Source organism: Gobio gobio (assembly GCF_949357685.1).
Source record: "Gobio gobio genome assembly, chromosome: 18".
Classification (NCBI taxonomy): Eukaryota; Metazoa; Chordata; class Actinopteri; order Cypriniformes; family Gobionidae; genus Gobio; species Gobio gobio.
This window is the reverse complement of record NC_137111.1, coordinates 31,795,368-31,820,340: the sequence shown is the minus strand read 5'-3', so window position 1 is coordinate 31,820,340 and position 24,973 is coordinate 31,795,368. Positions and strand designations below refer to the sequence as shown.

Below are 24,973 nucleotides of genomic sequence, written 5' to 3'. Positions count from 1 at the left end.
ATAATGCGAATTGTTTTAAAAGTGTACATGTCACTCGTTTGATGCTCTTGCATATTCAGGCTACGGGGGAAAAAAACATTAATATGCCTATAACTACAAGGCATTTTAACAATGTTCTTCATCTGTGGCAGAGCAAATATAATAATTCGTGTCTCTAACATCCATGATTCATTCAGAGGTTAATCCCATTGGACAGTGCAGGGAGACCGAGTCAGGTGATTTCCAAGGAAGCCGGAGATCCATTCAGTCCTCCACGGAGAGGGGAGCCCGCCCTACACGGATGCACAGATCGTTTGTGGAGCGGTCAGTTGTGGGGTTCAGCTCGCAGGATAGGGGGTATTTCAGCACCGCACAGGACGGACAGCTCCCGCGGCGTTCACCTTTGTTTCCCCGCCGCCTCTGAGACCTTCACCCGCTGCTTCTCAGAGGACCGCGACACGGCACGCTCGCACGAACCAGAGGGGTTTGGTGCAACAGACTGTATGCTGGATTTGACGCTGTTAAAGAGGTCATTTGCATGCCGAATCTCGCCGGGTGTAGCAGCTCTACGTTGGGACTGACAAACGATGGCGGAGTGTGGAAGGAGGGGACTGTCGCTCCTCGAGGAAGCGCGTTCTCGCTACGAGAGCCTGCAGATTTCCGATGATGTATTCGGGGAGTCGGGAGACGACAGCAGCGAAAACCCCTTTTACAGTACAACAGGAGACTCCAATTCGGATAACTACACGGAGACGAATCCGGACGATGCCAAAGCCGGTGAAACTAGGAATCAAAGCTGCGGTCCTCCCGGGTCTGTTTCCAACGGCCAGGCGCAGGAGGAGGGATGGAGCGACACGCTACAGGACTTCAGCGTGCCTCACTATCAGGACACGCATGGTAAGTGAATCTAATGATGAGCGCTGATGAACTGGTCCTCATGTAAATGCAATGCAGTTTTATCAGCCTTGAGAGGCCTGCATGCTCGACGACTAATTAAGCTCACAGATGGGACTCTTTGATGACTACACTGGTTTACTTTGATCTCTCTCATCAGATGGCTCCAACAGATGACACAGTTCCTTCAAATATGGATCAAGGGTGATTATTAACTGGCTGTGTGAAATTCTGCAGAGAAAATAGGAACTGAGATAGCAGGCCACATTTTGGGTTTTTTAGTCCAGTGTTTAATCACTGCCAGACTCTGAGCAGCTGTGATTATGATTATGATTATGATTATGATTAGCTCTATATCAGGACAGAAGTGTCATTTGCATGGGTGGATGAGAGGAGGCTCTTAGTTATTTCTGAGAAATTCACACTTTAAAAAGGTTAGGTGGCTTTTAGAGAGTATTAACACTAAGTATAAATGCTTTCCCATCAAGTGATGCACTATGCACACATATCCAACAAGTGGCAATTAAGACCATAGAGGGTCTATAAGTAAGGACTTATCAAAAATCAGGACAAAAAAAACAGCAACAGTAGTAAACTAAAACCACACTCACACACACATCTGGCTCACTATCTCTGTGGGGACTCTCCATAGACATAATGGTTTTTATACTGTACAAACATTTTTACATTAAAAAAAAACATTCTGTATGATTTAATTCTAAATTTAAGTCCCCATGGGTCAGTGTGCATTCAGGTTGAAGTCCCCACCGGGATAGAAACACACACCCACACACACACACACTTGATAATTTCAACTTGGGAACTTCAACTGTCGTCCATGGAATAGCCTATTTGTAACTATATTACGTATGTTTGAGGTCTTATAAAAATGTCTTATAGGTTTTCTGGTTGGTGTACACACTTTAAAAGTTCACCCATTTTATCAATTGTGTTTTTGGGTTTGTTTTCATAAATTTTTCAACAGTATGTTTTGGTGGGGTCATAAAATTGCATTAAAGTCAGTTACATTTCGAAGAAAGAGCTTGCAGTATTTGTGAGGGTTCAAGGTTTATTCATTCATGTCCAATATGTTAAAGGTTCAGTGTGTAGTATTTATCAGGATCTATTGACAGAAATGCAATATATATCATACATAACTATGTTTTCAGTGGTGTATAAACCCTTACATAATGAACCGTTATGTTTTTATTACCTTAGAATGAGCCATTTCTATCTATATACACCACGGGTCCCCTTACAGGGAAATCGCCATTTTTCAGTCACGTTTCTACAGTAGCCCTAAACGGACAAACTGTAGCTTCTCTATGTGCTCCGAAAGGTAGGGGTGACTGTTGGGGGATGTTATTCACAACCTCACCGCTAGATGTCGCTAAAATTCACACACTGACTGCACCTTTAAGTCAAATCTAAATATTAAAGGGGGCATAACGCGCACAGTTTCTGCCAATCTCATGTTAATCTTGAGTACCTATAGAGTAGTATTGCATCCTTCATATCTCCAAAGAGTCTTTAGTTTTATCATATTTATAAAAGACAGATACGCTGTACCGATTCTTTCCGAAAACAGCCGAACTCGTGAAGGCGTGCAGTGGGCGGAGCTAAATAAATCTCGAACACACGCACACTCCCTGGATAACTTTCGATTCACTTCAAGTTGATTGCAGACAAAACACAGACATTTGATGCAGTTTCCCTCACCGCCTGCGGTTTCGACTTGTGATCGGGAACAAACAAACTCACTTGCAGAACTCCGTTGCTGCTCCGGAAAAACAAACTGCATCCACTGTTTCCTTAACACTGGGTTATTTGGGAAGCTGAACAAGGCTATCTTTCCCTCACAACCAGAAACACACTTCTTTAGGGACATTGTTGATTTCGTGGTCTAAAAACTAAATGACAGCGCTGCTGACAGCTCCCCTAACCCGAACGAAGCACGTTGATGGACATGATCTTGCTCTCGCTCTGGTTGATGTGAGCACACGCATATCCGGGAGAAGTGCCCATATAAGCAATTCCGCCCTTTATGACTTCACAAAGGGCCATACTAAAAAAAAAAACGTTCCGAAACTTTGAATCCTGAAGGAGTGTATTTGGCACAGAAATACTGTCATACGTAACTCATTTTTGAAATGTTGGCCATGTTTAGCATGAGAATCCAACTCTTTAACAGTGTAAATAAGTCAGAGTGCATGAAATAGCATTAGACCCCCCCCCCCCCCCATGTGTGCATGTGTCAAATTACTACATTAAAGTCATGAAAGTTATGACTGAAATGTGATCAAACCTGCTAAATGCAAAAGATATCGTGATTTACTAGATTCTCTCACTATGAAATTAAATAAAATTATTCTCAAATGGAGTTTCTATGAGAATAGTCTAGTTTGGACTATGTCAAAGAAATATATTTTGGGAAACATCCCTAATATGCATGCCTGTATTAAATAAAATGAGAGAGAAATAAAAGTCCTCTTTTACGATTTCAGCCACACAATATTGAAGGCCTATATTTGTCCATGAATCATAGAGAGATAATTATGTGCTAATGCCGGACAGACTTTCAAATGCTGTGGTTTACATAATATGCGGGCAGGGAATCATTCCTGCCTGAATAACAATAATAATAATAAAACTTTTTTTAGTCAAGAGTTTTATCTGTTATTCTATAATGTGTTCTGATCTCATTGCCATTTGATGGCAGTCTAAAAATATTGACATATTGAGCCTCCTGGGCAGCACTTACTGTATAGACCGGTTGACATATAGATCAATAGACTGATACTAATATCATGCTTCATTTCACTCAACTCAAAATGACCCAAGAGCATGTTTAAATGATGCATGTGTGTGTGTGTGTGTGTGTGGTTTTTAATGTCATGTAAAGATCTTTCATTGCACAAATATGGAAAAATGAAAGAATGATAGATATTTAATGAACCAAAGTATGCTAATGTTTTAGTAGTTCTGTACTGTTGATAAATGACACATCCATCCGTCGTGGTTGCTCAGAAAGTTCTGTCTGTCACCACAGGGGGAAAATGGGCCATCTGGTGACTGCCTTTGCTTTGGCACACGCTGTAAAATGATGCATGAAAGATAGTACATTAAGTCAGACATTTTGCATTTTATGTCATGGCTCATTTAATAAGATAATAACTTGAAAAACAATGTTTCATCGGAGCGAGATGTCAGTGTTATTTGTGAAAGGTAATTGTAGTGTTCTTGTTGGACACAACACTGTAGCCTGACTGTGAAACTTATATAAGGTCTATATTATTCAGGGCGGTCAGATTTTGTGCTTGCATCCTTTGGATCTTGTGTTAAAGCATATCATCTAACATATTTCAACAAGTCATTTGAAAACTATAGAATAATAAACCAAGGGACATATCCTTCCTTTTGCCTGAAACAGATCTTTGTCATCCCCAACAGTTTTACAAATTTGTTAAACTGATACTCATAGCTGTTTGAGGGCCATATGGTGTAATTCAGCACCTGCTGTGTGATCTAAAAAGATGAGATCGATTTATACTAGCTTGCTTATTTGTAGAAAGGAGGTGCATAGGCGGCTGCTTCTTCTTCTCAATAATTAATCTAGGAAACTATGTAGCACACCAGCAGCTGTTCTCCAGGAAGGAAGACTGACTGTAAAGACGCAGAGAAATAAATAAATTTTTATGTTATTTAGACCTTCTGTGTGTGAACATAAAAGCCTCTGAACACAGCTGTTAAAGCCAGCTTATATGAAATATCACTGCAGTATTTCAAGCATTAAGCTTACAATTGGACAAGTAATATTTTACCATGTTTTTCTATACTTTTTCAATTTAAGGATAGTTTTTCTACAAATATAAAGTACTGTAGTACATTGGTATGTTCATGCATTTTAGAAGGGATATGGACATTATCTGGCTAAGCATATTACATAACACTTTGATTTAATACCATAATACATTTTAAGCCAGATACAAACCTAGAACTGTTTTCTCTATCAATTTCATGTTTTATATTTTTTTTGAAATTCTGGCAAGCACAAAAATCATAAATCTAAAAAAAATGTTTTTGTTCTTTATATATTTTGTATAGACAGATTGACATTAAATGCTTCTGGGAAATTGGCATGTCCTTCACTGTAAACCCCGACCTTCAAAATAATTAATTGGTTTGAGTAGAGACAACTCAAATTAAACAAATTAGTTCAAACAAATTAACTTTTATGAGTATTTAGATCTTTCTTTTTCTTTTGAGTTCTCAAAAAACTGACGCATTTTAAGTAATCTGAATTGTTTCATTGTTTTGAGTTTTATGAACTTGTTTCTTTTAATTGAAATTTAACCGAAACTGGGCTGAGATTTCTATTTCCCAGCATGCTTTGCCATGACACTCAAAAGGGACAGTAAATTCCTAAATTAAGGGCCAGATTTCTAACAGCGCCAGGGCAAACCCTCTTTTGCCGTTAAAAAACTGCTATCAGAATTTACTAAAGACACGCAGTGATAAATTAGCGCTGAAAAGGTTATTTTTGCAGCTGACCTTATTGCATATATATTTATAGGAGTTTCCTTTTCAGGGGCAAAATTTATGGGAGGAAATGTACTGGTGTTTGCTGCATTATTTACCGCCCTAAAAAAGTGTGTCTTAAACCAGACGCTAACTGGTAGATTGCGCTGGTAATTATGGAAATGATCCGGTTGCGTCTGTGTTCATTCATTTGTGCTTCGTCAGATCACTTTCCACTCCCATTGGTGCATTTATGGAATTGCGCTCTCACTCTAATTTGCCCTGTTTAGTAAATCTGGCCCTAAGTGGTATATTATGTTTTTTGTGCAAGATTAACGTTAAGTGGGAGATTTAGTAGTATTTAATGTTTTGTTATGGTAGTTATGTTATGTAGGGTTACCATCATGTTGATGACTGGAGCATGAGCTTAGTTTGAGCACAGAAGTGCTATACTATGCTAATGCTACCAAAGCATTGTGTAACCAATTAGCAAGGTGGCATTTATTGAATTAGCTATTTAAAGCTAGTCAAGTTTCAACTACAAAAAAAATTGAGATTACATAAAGGTTTAAAACTTAAATGTTTGAATTTTATTTTTTAGCATACTGGGTAAAGTGTTTTATATAATCAGCATTTTTCCTGAGATGTTTTTTCCTTAGCTGAAATACTTTGTTGTTTGTGAAGTTCTTTATTCCAAAAAGGCACAGATGAATGAACATAATAAACTGCTACAAACTTAATGTTGGGGGAATGTTTGTGTTTGCTTTACAAGCTTCTTCAGAGCTGTAATGGGAGATGAGCTACTGGTTGAATAGAAGCTGTTGTGGTTTGGTTAAAGGTCCCACGGCATGAAATTTTCATTTTATGAGGTTTTTCAACATTAATATGAGTTCCCCTAGCCTGAATATTGTCCCCAAGTGGATAGAAATGTTGATCAGTGTAAACCCGAGTTCTGGCTGTCTTTCTCTGCCTTTGAGAAAATGACAGGCCAGACTAGCCAATCCTGAAGTCTCCTGGTTTGACGTCCAAGCAGGAACGGTTACCTCCCTTTCCTCCACCCAGAGAATCTGGCACGCCCATGCAAACGCTCGAGAGATCATTGCTTGTGAATGAGTGAACGCTGGCAGTTTCTCAGTGTTTGGATGTACAAATGAAAACAGAAGTCTTTTTTCAGTTCCTTCTGATCTGTGATCAGTGATTTCTTATGTGTAGCTAATTATTTATTATTCGTGCACACGCAGCGGCTTCTCTCTCTCCAGACAGAACGGCGTTTTCGTGTTTTCTATCTTGTGAGTCAGTGTTTTTGTACGTCCTCGTCGCGTCTATCTGTTCTAAAATGTGCATACAGTCGTTTCTGCTCAACATCAGCAAAGTAACATCTTTAGAGATAAACCTCACACACGCCGAAGCTCGGGCTGCACTGACCGGTCGGCCTTCAACATCCCCGACCCCCAATACTGCATCTGGCCCACAACGGAGGCGCCTTACGCGGTGCGAGATTAAGCAGGGCTAGGTAGCTTTCCCCACAATAAACTGGATTACATTCGATTAATGCTGTTGTGTCTTTGTTTGCGCTGTCACTGACGCTTTTCATATGATAGGAACATATCTAAAAATAATGCTATTATCAACACTTACTCGTAACTCGTTCATCTCGACAGCTGTAATGGTACTTTGCATGTGTTACAAAGTTGGTAATAATGATGAAGACGGACTCGGTGTGACTGGGACTCGTGTTTATTCAGAACTCTGAGATACAAACACAATAAACTCACGCTGACTGACAGCGCTCTCATAACTCAGTAGTTACTATAAATAACTTTGTTAGCAATCGCTGAGCTCAGTCTCTGGTACATTAGTGATGTTCGGTTCGCGAACGATCTTTCTTTTGAACCGGTTCTTTTTAGTGAACCGAATCAGTTCACCAAATCGGACTGAATCGTTCTAAACGGTTCGCGACTCCAGTCAGCGCTGATCCATAATTTACTAAAGTTACTAACTTTCTGACATGAGTGACAGTCCCTCCGACTAGAAATAGACTAATAACCTGAAGTATATGCTGTAACTACAACAGTTCACTGATTTGAGACATGCTGAGAACTGATGTGAAGTGAACTCAGGTCCATCCGTCTCTCTGGCAGCAGCTCGCGCCTGCTCGTGCCTCGTAGACCTCGTTAAACCACGCCCCCTCCGCTCATTTCAAATGCAAAGATGTCAGCCAATCACAACAGTGGTTGTTTTTACTGAAGTCTCACAGCAGACACGCCTCTTGAAACAGGGCATTCAGCCACAGGGCAAACATCAGTATTGAAAAAATGCCTTTTATTTCTAAATTATTACATTTTATGATGTAAAAATCATACTAACAATATAAGTACACCTCAGGAAACATTATAAAATAATAGAAAAATGCCATGCCATGGGACCTTTAAGATGTGTGTCATACATGACTGAATGAGCACATGGGACTTTGGAAAGCATGATTGAACCATTTGTTCAGAAAAATAACACAAATTTATTTAAATGTATTTTTTTCTTTTTTATAAAATATTTTTCTTTTTATATTTTACATTTCTAAATATATGTTTATATTTTATTGATTATTTTTCTGTTTTATTTTTTCCTATTTGTGCCTGATTTCCTGTGTAGATCAGAATCTTGGACAGTTGTTTTACTCACGGCACCCAAATCAATTACACGCTCTCTTGCTTTGGGGTCATTAGGCCACTGTGCCTTAGTAATGCTGCATTCACACTAAGTATGGCACACTAGATGTGAGGGAAGTTGTAACTGCATGCAGTTGCTGGCCAGTGCTGTGCTTTGGGGTTTCCGTCACTAGATTAATAACCACATAAGGGCAGCATACTTTTTCATTTAGGTTGGATCAAAAAAGAAAAAAAAAAAGATCCCTCCTTTTTTCTCTCTCTATTCCCTCCCTACTCTAGCTTATGCTCCTCTAAGCTATGTCCAAAACTTAGTATTTCAGGCACTTTTTGTGATTTTTCGCCTCTTCATGACGGATCGCTTCCTGTATTCATCAGTTGTAAGTCGCTTTGGATAAAAGCGTCTGCTAAATGAATACATGTAAATGTAAATGGATCAATACAAATCATTCCCTGACCAATATTTAAACTAAGCAATACTGTAAATGGTTCTGTATTTCCACTGTAAGTTAATGTACACTATACCACATCTGCTATAAATAGTTTAAGAGACACTTCCATTTTCCTTCTTAGCTGTTTGCTCCATTTCTGTGTGAGCTGCATGGTGCCTTTTAAGATAGACAAAATGTCCATTAGAGGAAGTGGAGTAAAAGATAACAAAGTAACAAATTAAGCTTTTTGTGCACTGCTTTCTACAACTTTTTGTCATTAGCTGATAAGCACACTGTTGCTCATTAGTCTACCATTAGGTATGGTGATAATGGTCCTGATAAAAGTCATTAGATTCAATCATCCAATGCCCAGTAAAAGGAATAGTTCACCCCAAAATGAACATCATTGTTACAATGAACATTTGTCATCATTTACTCTCTTTCATGTTGTTCCATGACTTTTTTTCCCTATTGAAAGAATATATTTTCTTCTTTCAATGGCGTGGGTTACTGTTAGTGTGAATTCCAACGTGACACTTTAGTTATAGCAGTGAAAGAGTGCGTGAGATATAAGTAGCCAAACATTTAATATTAGACAACTGTTTCACGATAAAAACGTTCAGCGACCAACAGTAATATCAAGTGATGCAAACTGCTTGATATGATAAATGGTTTATGAAATGTCACCATTTTGAAGTGAAAATATGACATTATTTATGTAAATCATAACTTAATTTGAGAACAAGAAACGTTTTGCATTTTTACATATTAGGCAGACGAAAATAAGAGTTAATGTGTGCAGATTTTATGGAAGTTAAAAATTCAAATATATTTCGGAAGACATGAGGGTGAGTAAATTTTGACAGAATTTACATTTTTGAGTGAACTATCTCTTTAAGGAAATTATTTTTAAATAGCTATCTAAACCAGCTACATAACCAGCAGTGTCCAGATATATAAAAAAATCACATAAGAATAATAAATGTAAATTTTCTTGCAGGTTTTTTAGTTTTTTTTAATCGGAATATTGAAATGTAGTATTATTGTTTAGAAGAAATACAGATAATTCAAATAATGCTGTTTTTATTGAAATATTTGTTAATCAGCTGTTCAGTGGTTTACATATTTAAAAATGTATAATCAAAATCACATATTATCAATTTCCAGTGCTAAACAGTTATTTTGAGATTTTCAACCTCTTTTATTAAATAAAAAAATTATTGACTTTGTGAATCATAAAATGATGCAATAGTTCTTGCATTATTCTCTGCATCATCCCTGGCTAAAAAATTAAAGAATAAACAAAAAAATTATATAATTCTAAAACATACCTTTTATTTTGCAGGTCCGACACAGAAAATGCTGTCAATTGCCACGGCCATGGACTTCTTCCAACTGTTTGTCCCAGACAACGTCATTCAGAACATGGTGACCCAGACCAACATGTATGCCAAAAAGTACCAGGAGCGCTTTGGCAGTGATGAAGGATGGACCAATGTGACGATGGCTGAGATGAAGGCCTTTCTAGGCTATGTTACTTCTACTAGCGTGAACCGTTGTGAGTCAGTGCTGAGCATCTGGAGCAGCGGATTCTTCAGTAATCGCAGCATTGCGCTCAAGATGAGCCAGGCGCGTTTTGAGAAGATCCTCAAGTACTTCCATGTTGTGGCCTTCCGCTCCAGCCACGGTGGCAGTCAGGGCCTCTATAAGATCCAACCCTTCCTGGACTCTCTTCAGCAGAGCTTCAGCTCTACCTTCAGGCCCTCACAGACACAGGTAATGATTATGATCAATTAAATCATAATTCAATTCAATGCAGAAATCCCTGTCTCACAGCAAACATCAACATGTTGACGGTACAAAGAAAAACTGAGCAAAGAAATCTCCACAGTATTAACTTTTTGGAAACTAGGGCTAGCAGACATATTAGATTTCTGTGCTAGTGGAAAGTGGGTTTGGAACTGAAATTAGAACACATTCTGCTGTAATTGGGAGAGCCTGGAGTCCCGTCACATGTCCCCAGGCTGGGAGCTTTATGGTACCATTTTGAAAGGTCTGAGCAAGGGGTCTTTTATATCTGCCGCTATTCAGTGTTGCTCAATGCAGTACTCAAGGTCTGTTGTACTTTGTATCTTACCAGTAATTTGTAGCATAAATAGATTGAAAACCAACCATTTATCTGTTCTGAAAGAATACAGTTAAATGTATGAATGCCTCAGACCCATCTTAAGTTATACATAAGCTCAGGAGTCGAAGGTCAACATTTTTGTCTCCAAGGGCCCTATCATACACCCGGCGCAATGCGACGGCAGGCGCGACGCAAGTGTTTTTTTCTAGTTTTAGCCTGACGCAGTTATCATTTTCACGTCCAGCGCAATGTTGTTTAAATAGCAAATGCACTCACGCCCATCTGTTCGCCAATGGGCATGCTGGTCAGAAAACGTGTGTGTTCAGGTGCGTTGTTGGCGTGTTGCTATTTTGAGGCAACTGAAAACGACTGCTAGCCTGGCTCCACCCTCCTATGTACTTCCGATCAGTTTTCATTTTCCTTCAGTACTCCGCTGGTTTTCTCAAGTCAAATTTTAACCGGTCCAATCAGCGAACGGAGGGAGTGGCTGAGAACGATGACGTTGATGTTGTGCGCTAGTTTGAGATGACATACATGACAAACATTAGCGATTGGTTATGGCAGATCCAGAGTGGCTCTGGGCAGATCCAATAGTTTTAAACTTCAACAGAGTACCCGCCTTCAAGGAAGTTAACGCTGGTCAATGGAGAGTGGCCAGACTCTCTGTACAAATTAAATGTACGAGAGTCTGGTAGGACCTGGCTAAACGACTGCACCATTGACCAACACAAACCTGGTCTTAAGTCAGTAGCGCAGACGCAGTATTTTCTGTGTTATTTAAAAGGCGCGTTAGTAATATGCACCTATAGGCGGGTACACAATGAAGGGTTTTCTCTAAAATCAGCTACACAACTGTTTTTAACATTGATTTAAAAAAGAAATTTCTTGGGCAGCAAATCAGCATATTAAAATTAATTCTGAAGGATCATGTGACACTGAAGACTGGAGTAATGGTTGCTGAAAATTCAGCTGAATATGATAAATAAAGTCAGATATCTTATACACTCACCTAAAGGATTATTAGGAACACCTGATCAATTTCTCATTAATGCAATTATCTAATCAACCAATCACATGGCAGTTGCTTCAATGCATTTAGGGGTGTGGTCCTGGTCAAGACAATCTCCTGAACTCCAAACTGAATGTCAGAATGGGAAAGAAAAGTGATTTAAGCAATTTTGAGCGGGGCATGGTTGTTGGTGCCAGACGGGCCGGTCTGAGTATTTCACAATCTGCTCAGTAACTGGGATTTTCACGCACAACCATTTCTAGGGTTTACAAAGAATGGTGTGAAAAGGGATAAACATCCAGTATGCGGCAGTCCTGTGGGCAAAAATGCCTTGTTGATGCTAGAGGTCAGAGGAGAATGGGCCGACTGATTCAAGCTGATAGAAGAGCAACTTTGACTGAAATAACCACTCGTTACAACTGAGGTATGCAGCAAAGCATTTGTGAAGCCACAACACGCACAACCTTGAGGCGGATGGGCTACAACAGCAGAAGACCCCACCGGGTACCACTCATCTCCACTACAAATAGGAAAAAGAGGCTGCAATTTGCACGAGTTCACCAAAATTGGACAGTTGAAGACTGGAAAAATGTTGCCTGGTCTGATGAGTCTCGATTTCTGTTGAGACATTCAGATGGTAGAGTCAGAATTGGCATAAACAGAATGAGAACATGGATCCATCATGCCTTGTTACCACTGTGCAGGCTGGTGGTGGTGTAATGGTGTAGGGGATGTTTTCTTGGCACACTTTAGGCCCCTTAGTGCCAATTGGGCATCGTTTAAATGCCACGGCCTACCTGAACATTGTTTCTGACCATGTCCATCCCTTTATGACCACCATGTACCCATCCTCTGATGGCTACTTCCAGCAGGATAATGCACCATGTCACAAAGCTCGAATCATTTCAAATTGGTTTCTTGAACATGACAATGAGTTCACAGTACTAAAATGGCCCCCACAGTCACCAGATCTCAACCCAATAGAGCATCTTTGGGATGTGGTGGAACGGGAGCTTCGTGCCCTGGATGTGCATCCCACAAATCTCCATCAAGTGCAAGATGCTATCCTATCAATATGGGCCAACATTTCTAAAGAATGCTTTCAGCACCTTGTTGAACCAATGCCACGTAGAATTAAGGCAGTTCTGAAGGCAAAAGGGGGTCAAACAGTATTAGTATGGTGTTCCTAATAATCCTTTAGGTGAGTGTATAAGTTCTATAAACTAAATCATAGACAGTAATTGTCAGTTCTGCAAATTAAACGTATCCAGATCTCACTTTAAACGTAGTTCTCTGTTAAATAAAAGTACAACAATTATGCACTCAATTTGTCAGTCATTCAGATGTCAGGCTAGCATCAGGGAGTTTACTGTTAAATGAAAAGAAGAGGTCGCAAGAAAGACATTCCAACACCCTCCTACGTTTGTTCCGGTTTTTCTCTCTTCGTTTGGAGAATGAGTTTTCGGCACATTGAATAATATGGGCTTCTGCTTTCAGATAGAGGACATAAAATTGGAACTGAGTTGTGAAAAGTAATCTTGAAATATGGGCAAGAATCTAATCGGTCCATTATTCAGCAAAAGTGAACCACATTTATTACATTCGGTCAAATGAAAGGTCAGATATACAATTAGAATAAATGATTTGCGTTTCCTGACTCGAGACAATGTTTCTCAAACAATATGAATGATTCACAGAGTATAATGGCACATTCATCTTTTCACCTATCAGGGATTTCTTTTCGAAATTGGACTTTTGTTTTCCCTCCCTTTGATTCATTGTGGCCAGCATGACTACAGGCTAGAATGTGAGAATACTAAAACATTTATTTATTTATTTAGTAATTTAGAGGGGAATTGTGACATATACAGTTATCTAGACAAATGAAATAAAACTTAATTGGAATTTCCTCTGAGAAACATTCTTATTCTCCTTTTGTGTTGATGATTTGGTGCTAATTAAGGTCACGTGAACTCCTGCCCTTTGAAAACCCCATTAATTACTGCTCCTACTGAAGTGCACTTTTGAGACATTTTTAGGTTCTTTATGTACTCCAATTAAAATTAATAATCTGCTGCGCTGGAAATTGTAGGTTGCCAACTTCTACATTTATAACTTATCCATATTATAGTTCTCCCCAAAAAAAGAAATCGGTTTTGATGAATCAGCTTCAGCTCCAAAATCAGGAATTTGCATTTCATGAGGCCTCGTGCGACCCATCTCAGAGACACCCCTCAATTACTCGCCTACCATGAGTAAACTAAACACCATCTGCGTCTCTCAGCTTTCTCCGTGCCATGGAGATATCACCTTGACAATGTGTGCCAACCATCCCACTTGACTGCCACAGTGTGGGTTTGGTTCTTATCCCCTACTGGCAAACAATCCGACATTCAGTACAGTCACTCAGAGCCACACATGCCCTGTTTAACTGCTTCCGCTTAATGAGAGGGTTTACTGAGCCAAACAAATAAAAAATATATATCTTTATTATTATCTTTGGGGAACAGGACTGGTTGCGACTAGTTCTAACACGACTAGTTCTAACCAGAAAAGATATCCATCATACCTGACTTGAATTTCTCAAATGTGCATGTATATACATGTGATTCAGAGAATGAGCATACGCACAGAAAACATGCATAAGGGTACGGCTTTTTTCCAGATGTGATATTTATAAATGGCAAATTATATTGAAATTGTGCTCAGCTCAATGGTTTCAGATCTCCACCATATAAAACTTTTCCACGTTAAAAATGTTTTTAGAAATATGAATGTTGGCGTGGATTTTAGTGTATGCACAGATTTGAACTTGCACGCTAAAATCCATGCCAACATTCATATTTAAAAAAAACGGTCTTTAAAGCCACAATATGTAATTTTTCGCCACTAGAGTTTGCTTATTCAAAACAAAGGCGTAGCTTGATGATGATTTCGCAGAGCATTTATTATGCTGCAGATGACAATTTATCAAGCATATAGCGTTAGTTCTGGCAGGTCACATTAGTCAAGCTTGCATCAGCTGACTTTCAGCTGATCATGTCTACCTATACAGGAATACGATGCCTAACACAGCATACATATATAAGCTCCTTCTGTACTATCAGCTTCTCCGTAGCGAATTACCCTCCTCCATCCCCAGCTCCACCTCTCGTCAGTCAGGATTTGGCATTCTGATTCCCCCTGAATCAGACTAAATCCCTGAATTAGGTTGTACATTTTAATATTGACATTAATGCTATCTGCAATACATTGTTGCTTCTGTTCTGTTTACCCTAGGGGGGTTTATCACTGCTCTCCCTGCTCTTATCCATGCTAGGCTGCATGGATGCGCTGGGAGTTCTTGCCCAGAACAGAACCATACCGCCAATCTAAATGATATGCTAATTGTCTATCACTTTGACGATAGTGACCCTGACAGATTTTCTGGTCATGCGTACACATCGCTGTTTTATCATATTAGATACATTATTTGAGTGTTGAAAGTTATGTTATAATGCTACTCTGTGCGTTCGCTCGGCGGCTACCTAGAAACACTTGTTGCACACTGCAGTAAGCTAGATCAATATTAGGCATGGTAAAACATGCTACTCGCGGTTAATCATAAAAATTAGATTTTAACAATAAGACTAACTGTGTTGAGCTATATAACAATGATTAGTTTTCTGTCGAGGAATGTATCTAAACAGTTGCTCACCTGTCTAAAAAAAAACATATTAATTATATTAAAGCGTCTGTGGTGTTTCCATGGTTTCTACAAAATAAAACCAGAAATTGACGGTAACGCTGGTATGATGTCATTGATGTCCTGGTTAAAATTGCTTATTTCTATGGATTTAATCATTCTTGGAAACATTTGTGATAATGTAAGTACACAAGTCAACAAAATATATGACATTGTTCTAGCGGTTTTTGGATATTTGAATGCAAAAATCTTACATATTGTGCGTTTAAGTTCAAGTGTTGCACTTTTTCTCAGGATTCCAGCATGCTCCTTCTGTGGGGAATATAAAACGTTTGCAAAGCAACTTTTCATGTGCCAAATGATGCATTTGAAGAGTTATCATGATGGAATTTTCAAGCCAGACATGCTGCTTTTCCACAGGTCCTCCATGAGCCCTTGATTGATGAGGACCCTGTGTTCATTACCACATGTACAGAGAGGGAGCTGCGCAAGAGGAAGAAGAGGAAGTTCAGCCTGTGGGTGCGACAGTGCAGCTCCACCGGTTTCATCTGTCAGGTGAATGCACACACATTCCCGCAGGAGGATATCCCTCAAAAGAAATTCATCAACTGTCCCATGTTATGTCACATTGTGTCTAATGACAAAGAGAACAAATACGTCGACTTATTGAAAATATTTTGCTTCTCAGTTGACACAAAGCAATTTTCCACCATTCTTTGATATTTGTTTAAGTAAATAAACATATCAATAATTACAGAGAGGCGCATTACAAGATGGAATCAATCAAATATCGTTTATAGAGTCAACAAAGAAAAAGAGAGCCCAGACCACTTAACATAATTGCACTTTCTCTTGGTTCCTCTATTAGAGAAAACAACTGTTGTGTGCCTGGGGATTGAGCCAAACAGAATAGATTGTCCTTCAATATTTCTGACATACATTATCATTCAAAAGTTTGGTGTTGGTAAGATTTTTGTTTTTGTTTTTAAAGAAGTCTTTTATGCTCTTCAAGGCTGAATTTATTTGATAATACAGTAAAACTGTTGTGCTGCTGAATATTTTTGTGAAAATAGGGATACAATTCTTCAGGATTCTTTGACCAATTGAATGTGTCCTTGTTGAATAAAAGTATTGTTTTCTTTAAAAAAAAATCTAACTCACCCCAGCCTTTTGAACAATAGGATATTTCGGAGTGAAACAGAATATTTAAAGGAAAAAATATACAGGAATTTATTCGATTGACAAATCTTTCACAATATCCAGAAAATACATTTATAAAGTAAATAGTGTCAATTTTGATTTAATGTTTAACCAAAAATTTTAACTCTGTCTTTCTCCCCCTCAGATCTATGTCCATCTAAAGGAGGGTCCAGGTCCAGATGGTTTGGACACGCTGAAGAATAAACCGCAGCTTCACAGTCTGGTGGCCAAGCAGCTCTGTCAGAATCTGGCTGGCCGTAATGCTGTCATCTTCACTGGGCCAAGCATCACAAGTCTAAACTTGTTTCAAGAATTTGAGAAACAGGGTAGGTGCTGCAATGTGTGTGCAACAGTGCTGCATCTGTCAATTCCTAGCATCCTTATCTGCTCTACTTCTCTCAGTGAATTCTGCCTTGGCTTTGCTTCTTCTTTTTTCCATCTTTTTAATCTTCTCTCCATCTGATGTTCCTCATCCCCTGCAGTTTTTAATTACACGGTGACAGCATCCTATGGCAAGGAATAAATGGAGAGTGAGAGGAAGTTGACCTTGAGTTCTCACTCCAAACGTGTGTTTCATACTCAAAGATTATTTGAATGCCTCCAGCTGGGAGTGAATGTTAACACAGCTAGAGTGGATTAGGCTAGTGGCCAGATTCACTCTTTCTCTCTACATTTGAGTCAAAAACATTTTTTTTTACATTAATTCAGATCTAGGTCATAATTGAATGCCTTGTAGAATTTATATCAGCTTCATACAATACCGTTCGATGGTATTTAGGGAGTAAACTAAAAGTAGTGACTTGTGTGACAGTGACAGCTTTTTTAAAGCAACATAGCTTTTTCCCCTCATGTATCTATTATGTTTTTTAAATAGCATGATTACACACAGTTTTATTTATCTTCAGTGCCATTGCAAAATAAATCATATTTACCTGAGTTTGCAGTCTATTATTAGATATATTAGATATTTTAATACATTTTTTGTAAAGACAAGTTATTTGGTTTGAATCAATCCAATTAATCTTTCACTTAAATAAATCCAGCAGAGCGGTTGCTCTGGAATGACTGGAATGGATATTTCAGACATGCATTCTAAAAATCAAACAAGCTCTTAAGTTTAAATGAAAAAAGTGTGATGAATTTATGGTACTACATTATGTTTATGCAGTAGTTATACTCCATTTATTCACTTTTTAGGAATAATCCTGAAAATATAATTTCTAACTTAAACAGTCATAAATCTTTAATGCTTTGGAGTACAGACATACTGTAAGTTTGGTCTGTTTTTAATGACGGAACTTTGCAGATTATTGCTGAAGTGAAAAAAAAGTTTTTTTAAAAAGTGAACTTGAAAAAAAGTTTACATTTATTATGAAAAATGCACAAAAATACCATTTACATTTATTATATGAAATATATATTTTCCAAAACACATTTTACTCTAAAACTCAAAGAGAAAATCAAAGTCTCTAATCTAAACAAGCTGTGTTCCAAATTTGAGGTTATCTAAAAAAAAAAACTGCTTTCAGTTAAGATTTTGTTTAGGCGCAGTAACAAACGTTTCCAAATGAAATGTATCTCCCATTAATTTCCAATGCGGTAATTTTTGATCACAAACAATATGTGTGACTCTTTTTTTCAGGACCATTTAACCTTTTTGAATCATGTCCATGATTTTCTTGTGTGTGTGAGTGTGTTCACACATCAATTGTCAAAACCTTTATCAAGTTTCGTACCATCCCGGGACGCCTGCCTTTACATGAACTTTAATGACATCCCATTCTTAAACCGTAGGGTTTAATATTGAGTTGGCCCACCCTTTGCAGCTATAACAGCTTCATCTTTTCTGGGAAGGCTTTCCACAAGGTCTAAGAGTGTGTCTATGGGAATTTTTTGACCATTCTTCTAGAAGCGCATTTGTGAGGTCAGGCACTGATATTGGACGAGAAGGCCTGGCTCGCAGTCTCCGCTCTAATTCATCCCAAAGGTATTCTATTGGTTTGAGGTCAGGACTCCAAACTCACTCATCTATACCTTTATGGACCTTGGTTTGTGCACTGGTGCGCAGTCATGTTGGAACAGGAAGGGGCCATCCCCAAACTGTTCCCACAAAATTAGGTGCATGAAATTGTCCAAAATGTCTTGGTATGCTGAAGCAGGGGGGTTTCATGACCCTTTAAGAGTTAATTTCACTGGAACTAAGAGGCCAAGCCCAACACCTGAAAAACACCCCCCCACACACCATAACCCCCCCCCCCTCCACCAAACTTTACACTTGGCACAATTCAGTCAGGCAAGTACCGTTCTCCTGGCAACCGCCAAACCCAGACTCGTCCATCGGATTGCCAGACAGAGAAGCGTGATTCGTCACTCCAGAGAACATGTCTCCACTGCTCTAGAGACCTAGAGACCTAGGTCTCGGCCATGTCAGTGCTCGGCCATGGAAACCCATTCCATGAAGCTCTCTACACACTGTACTTGAGCTAATCTAAAGGCCACACGAAGTTTGGAGGTCTGTAGCTATTGACTCTGCAGAAAGTTGCCGACTTCTGCACACTGTGCGCCTCATCATGCGCTGACCCCGCTCTGTGATTTTACGTGGCCTACCACTTCGAGGCTGAGTTGCTGCTGTTCCCAATTGATTCCACTTTGTTAAAATACCACTAACAGTTGGCCGTGGAATATTTAGTAGTGAGGAAATTTCACCAATGGACATACTGCACAGGTGGCAACCTATCATGGTACCACGCTTGAATTCAATGAGCTGATTTTCCTGAGTAACATTTGACTTCACTGCATATATAAAATTGAGATGAATATGAGAATGGAAATCTTTGAGGAAAGATTACTCACGCAGTTGTCCCCTTTCCCTCGCAGGGAGGATGAATATAAGTAATCATATCTCAATCAGACTTCTAGGCCGCCTTCAAATAGGCTGCAGCATCTGGCAGTGCTGAGGAGAAGACATCTGCTCACAGCTTCATAGATCACACGTGCAGGGCTCTATTCATGAGACCTCTATTCATCCAATCAGCATTCAAATGTGACTGAATGCTAGGCTGAATATTCATTATCAGCTTTCTCCAGAGATGGATTATTAACTTTTTTCCTGTTATGCATTCCATCTCCTGCAGGCATCTACGGCTGTGGGTTGCTGAGCACCAGGAAGAGCGATTGTACAGGTCTTCCTCAGTCTATGCTGATCAATACTGAGGCTCCACAGCAACGTGGCCAGTCTAACATTAAGATGAGAGGCAATACGTCAATAATCAACTGGTACAACAAAGGCAACTTCAGGTTCCTCACTAACGCCTACTCTCCCACCAAAGAAGGTAAGAAAAACACACAGGACAGGGAGATGTTTCTTCTTGCTTAAATGATGCGTTTTCATCAGCGTATAATAAAAGGAAACATGTAACGTGAAACGACACTTGAAAGCTGCAGCAAAGCGCCTCCTGGAGAGCGATTTCACTATAGTAGTGTGAGCTTGGATTGCTTTTACGCTGATGTACATGGATTAAATGGATATCATAGGATTATAAAAGCCAAAGCCTCATTGTAGTATGCTGGCCTTCACTTTTTTTTGATAAGCCTTGATCTGTTCTGACAGCAGCTTCACACAAGAAATGTCAGATATGATACTAGGCATTTTTATTGAAATGTTGTACAGCACTGTGCTGAATCAATTTAATCATATACGTATATTACATGAATTAATTCTCCTCTTTTTTCTTCTTGTATTATAAACCAGTCAAAAAGCGTTTGAGTAAAAGCACATGGCATTCTCAAAAGGTCTGTGTGTGTGTGTTAACATTGCTCCTGGTTTTTAGGTCAGGAAAAGGGAGATTAAATTACGATTTATATTTCATTTTCTGGAATCTGTAATAATCCGTTTATATAGTAAAAGCTTCTTCTGCTTGCGCCGTTTCCTCTTTGAGAGCAGGTGATTAATGGGGCTATACAATTTCAATGAAAACTCTGTGCTAATGCTCAGCCAAATATTCTATAGATAACCGGAACTAAAACTATCCTCCCACCGGTATTCAGCAACTTGTAGACACTTTGTAAATTCAGTCTACAAAAATTATTTCAATGCTTTTCCCCATAGTCTTCTTCAGGACTCAAAATAACCGTTTTAATTTCCAAAAAGTCTGCCAGCATTGCAATTTACATGTCACAAGCAGTCCTGAAGACATTGTGGCATTGACATTGGCATTGTGCTCTACTGAGCAGTAGATTACTACTGAATGCAACAGATGGCAGTTAATTGTACACTAACAATATCCGTGGGTTAATAAGGGTACAGATCTAATGACTGGGACTTTAACTACCTTCTTACTGATCAGGGACATCATGGTTTTGAATTGATTCTAATTTAATTACAGATTCTAAATATACAGAGGTTTTATGATGAATGATCACACGGGAAGGACACCTACCAAGGTTGTGTGCTATTCAGAATTGAACTGAGAATGCATTCTATATTCTAATTCAATTCCAGAATTTGAACTGAATTTGAATTGAAGCTGCAAACAGGATGCAGAAATGTAATTCAAATAAAATGAATAGCAAATTCAAAGACTATTTTAAGTGTAGAAGTGTAAAAGTTTTATAGGACTTATAGATAAATAGATTATTTTATTTCAACACATTTAATGAATGATCTTTTCTGGACCAGGATGGAAGAAAACTTCATTTTCCAGAATGCATTACCGGTGTTGCTTTTCTTTCAAATTCTAATTCAACGCCCTGTGGTTTGAGGCCAATTCAATTTAGAGTTAGAAATCAAATGAAAATACAACAAATTGGATTTCTTAAAGCAGAAGTGAGGCTTTTACCAAGTTTGGGGGTATTTGTGTCTAGGTTTTAATGCTTTAAAACTACATTTATGCTTGTGAATATTAAAGGCATGATCTATGTTACTAAGATCTGTATTTTTCCATTTTGTCATTGCTAAGATACCTACTTCAGTGAATCTACAGCAGATAACTGAACAGTCCTTTCTTACTGAACGTTTGTCAGATGTTACATCCTATTGTGTGGGGACTGTGATTGACATTTCTGCCCTGGACTATCCTAGGGGTGATCATTAAGAGGAAGAGCGGAGAAATCCCATGTCCCCTTGCTGTGGAGGCCTTTGCTGCACATCTGAGTTACATCTGCAAATATGATGACAAGTACAGCAAGTGAGTTTGATTAATTAAAGGGTTAGTTCGCCCAAAAATACAATTTCTGTCATTAATCACTCGTTCCAAACCCGTAAGACTTTCGTTCATCTTCGGAACACAAATGAAGAACTTTTTAATGAAATCTGAGAGTTTTCTGTCCTTCCATTGACCTACGCAAATACCACTTTCAAGCTCCAGAAAGGTAGTAAAGACATTCTCTCCACCTTGCGATCATGCAACATCTGCTCTTGTGTCAACACAACATGCATGCATCTTGGTGCTCTCGTTGGAGATGAACATTTCGTTAATAAAGTGGTAAATTATGTTTTTTGCGCAAACTAAGCATGCGTGTCATTCCATAAAATTGAGGTTAAATCACTGGAGTCACGAGGATTACTTTTATGATGTCTTTACTACCTTTCTTGAACTTGAAAGTGGTAATTGGTCAAAGGAAGAACAGAAATCTCTCCGATTTCATTGTGTTACGAAGATGAACGAACGTCTTATGGGTTTGGAACGACATGAGGGGGAGTAATTAATGACAGCATTTTCGTTTTTGGGTGAACTAACCCTTTAAGTTTTACAATGAGCCCTTAGGACACAGCATTTTGTAACTTGCATGTTCATGGATTTGAAGGTTCACTAAACTCTTGGTTTCCAACTAGGTATTTCATTTTCCACAAGCCCAATAAGACCTGGCAGCAGGTGTTTTGGCTGACCATCAGCATTGCCATCAACAACGCCTATATTCTGTACAAGATGTCAGATGCCTACCACGTGAAACGCTACAGCCGAGCGCAGTTCGGCGAGAGGCTGGTCAAGGAGCTTCTGGATATGGACGACTGCTCACCCACTCAGTGAAAGGATTCGCATGCTGTCTCCAACCCACCCACGACAACGCATTCATACTAACATGCTCAAATACAATTGCATTCTGCACTTCAGGGTCATTCTGAATGAACAAACCCTATACATAAAACAAAATGTGCCAATACTGGTTTAAAAAAAAAAGGGATGTTTCCCATTTATACTCACATCTATAACCCCATTTGGCCATTTGACAAGTCTTTCTGGATACTACAGGACTGTTGTACATATGTCACATAACACTTGCTGCATGAGAAACACAATAACGTGCCCTTTGTAGATGTTCATTGATTTTTATCAATAGAGTTCCAGTAATAGTGTTGACGTAGTTTTGAACCCTGAGGTACAATGTTTTGTGAATTTTTGTGAGCAGCATATCCAACATTGAGCACTGATAAATATACTGTATATACTTGGTTATTGAGGTGTTTTATCAGCAAAACAAGATTGTAATGCAATTCACATGTTAGATCACAGAACATAGTAGATGTTCTCCCAAATATCTGGGCTTTTTTCTATTTTATATCACTTAATATTTATGGTCTTAAAGACTTTTTTTTAAAAGGCAATCACACAGATCCCGAATCTCCCGATGAACGTAGAACTACTACTATGCTTTCCCAGTCTTTTTTGCACTTGGAAGGATTCGCAAAAGTCACTTAACTAGGATATTTTCAGTAACATTAATCCCAAATTAGATTTCCCATCAAATCTGTATTCAACATAACATTACATTATGTCTGCCTTTTTATTAATATCCATATCATTTTGTCAATGAAATTATTATGAATATAGAAGAGCCCAATATACAGTAGTATACCAAAAAATAATGTAAATATGATTTCTAACAATTCATTGATATATTTTTATTATGTGTAATTTTAATTGATTATAAAGGGGCATTGATGCGAATGAATAAAAGAAAAATTAATGGAACTATAAAAGACTTTAACTAGAATGTTTCTCTGTCTGTAACTGGGTGGTTTTATGTAGTCGTTCGTTGTTCCAGAATCTATCAAAAGATCAAGTCTCCTTGCTGCTATATTGTAACTGTAGTAATGACGGATACAATCGCAGCGCATGGTCCAATTTGTCCCTTAAAAGACCTGAAGTAGATTTCCCTCAGGTAAAATATTTAGTCAAGCCTCTCCCACTGTATCACTGTGTTATAGTCATACTGAATAATGACCACTGTCAGGGACAGAGGTACTATTGTGAGTGAAATTGTGTCTTCGACGTCCCATTCATATAATTTCCATGGCTTTTTATTATTTTTTTATTTACAGTTACTGTGCCATCACCTGCGGTTTTTCTTTGTACCGAGTGAAACGCTGCAGACTAACAAACCAGTTTGGATGTAAACTACTGAACGTCACTTAAAAGCATATTGTTTTGAAGTTTTGTTTTCAGTCTTACAAAGTGTCTACTTTGTAATGTTAGCTGCTTTCTTCATAACAATATGCCATATTTTATACCGGCATCTTTTGTTTTAAATTGAGACAAAAGCAATGTTGTATCACTTATATTGTAGGTGTGCTCATAGACATGATTGTTTTGTTTGTCATGAATGTAGCAAACATTTTCTACTACTAATCTAATCTACAAATACGTAGTCAATATACCAACACATAATTCAGGCGATAACTGCCACTTGTGCTTATCTAATATAAAATGCAAAAGATGATTTTGAGATTGATATCCGTGTTTTCCAGAGGATCTTTTGGGTGTTTGCACGGTGGGAATTATTTTAATCAGGCAGAGTGAACCATAATGGCGTGAGAGAGATATTTGACCATCTTGGGTGACCTCAGGGTTTTGTAACTACAACATCTACTGTTGTGCAATATATTGTAGGAGATCGGTTCAGGTGCTATGAACATCTCTGCCAAGAACATACTCTGTAAGCCAGAAACTGGTCGGTATGATTTTAATGGAAGCTCTTGCTGGTGCAGTGCATTAGGAAAAAAACAAAAACTTTCAATAAACAAAGTTTCTGCTTTTGCACTGGCCGCTAACATTCTACGATAGCTATACTTGTTTAGGGCCAGCTTCGTGTGGCATGATAGCAGGTTAAAAAAAAGTCACTTTAATAACAGCTATGACAAGTTCAACTATAATACTTTATTTACTGAACCAAATTCCTCAATATCTGGTCAGTTTAACAAGAACCCAGTGTTGGACATGTATCTATTTTCATGTATGAATGTTGTGAATGTGCCGTGTCTTGCTGTAAAATGCTTGGTGTTCCTTCACTTGTCTTCTCACTGTGAATGTTGAAGATTAAGCTGTATGTATGTGAGAGTATCTGTGTGTTATCTGTAATGTTCACCCTCACTATATGTCAACCTGTGCGCCACCGAATTCCCGCGTCTATGTGAGTTTACACAATTTGCACACTAATAAATGTTGTTTATACAAATATATATATTAT

General features: G+C 38.5%; 1 protein-coding gene across 1 annotated transcript; it reads left to right on the top strand.

The window, feature by feature from the left end:
* Window positions 1-234: 234 nt before the first annotated feature.
* Window positions 235-24,958, top strand: pgbd5 (piggyBac transposable element derived 5). The gene is made up of 7 exons (XM_079842040.1): window positions 235-876; window positions 9,831-10,261; window positions 15,728-15,862; window positions 16,653-16,833; window positions 19,642-19,839; window positions 21,588-21,693; window positions 22,341-24,958. The coding sequence occupies exons 1-7, from the start codon at window positions 567-569 to the stop codon at window positions 22,534-22,536; spliced, it is 1,557 nt and encodes a 518-aa protein (XP_079698166.1). The 5' UTR covers window positions 235-566; the 3' UTR covers window positions 22,537-24,958.
* Window positions 24,959-24,973: the final 15 nt, after the last annotated feature.

Coding starts and splice junctions, on each gene's coding strand:
- pgbd5 (XM_079842040.1), top strand. CDS start 567: ATGGCGGAGTGTGGAAGGAGGGGACTGTCGCTCCTCGAGGAAGCGCGT. Junction 10,262..15,727: donor TCAGGCCCTCACAGACACAG/GTAATGATTATG, acceptor GCTTTTCCACAG/GTCCTCCATGAGCCCTTGAT. Junction 16,834..19,641: donor TCAAGAATTTGAGAAACAGG/GTAGGTGCTGCA, acceptor CATCTCCTGCAG/GCATCTACGGCTGTGGGTTG.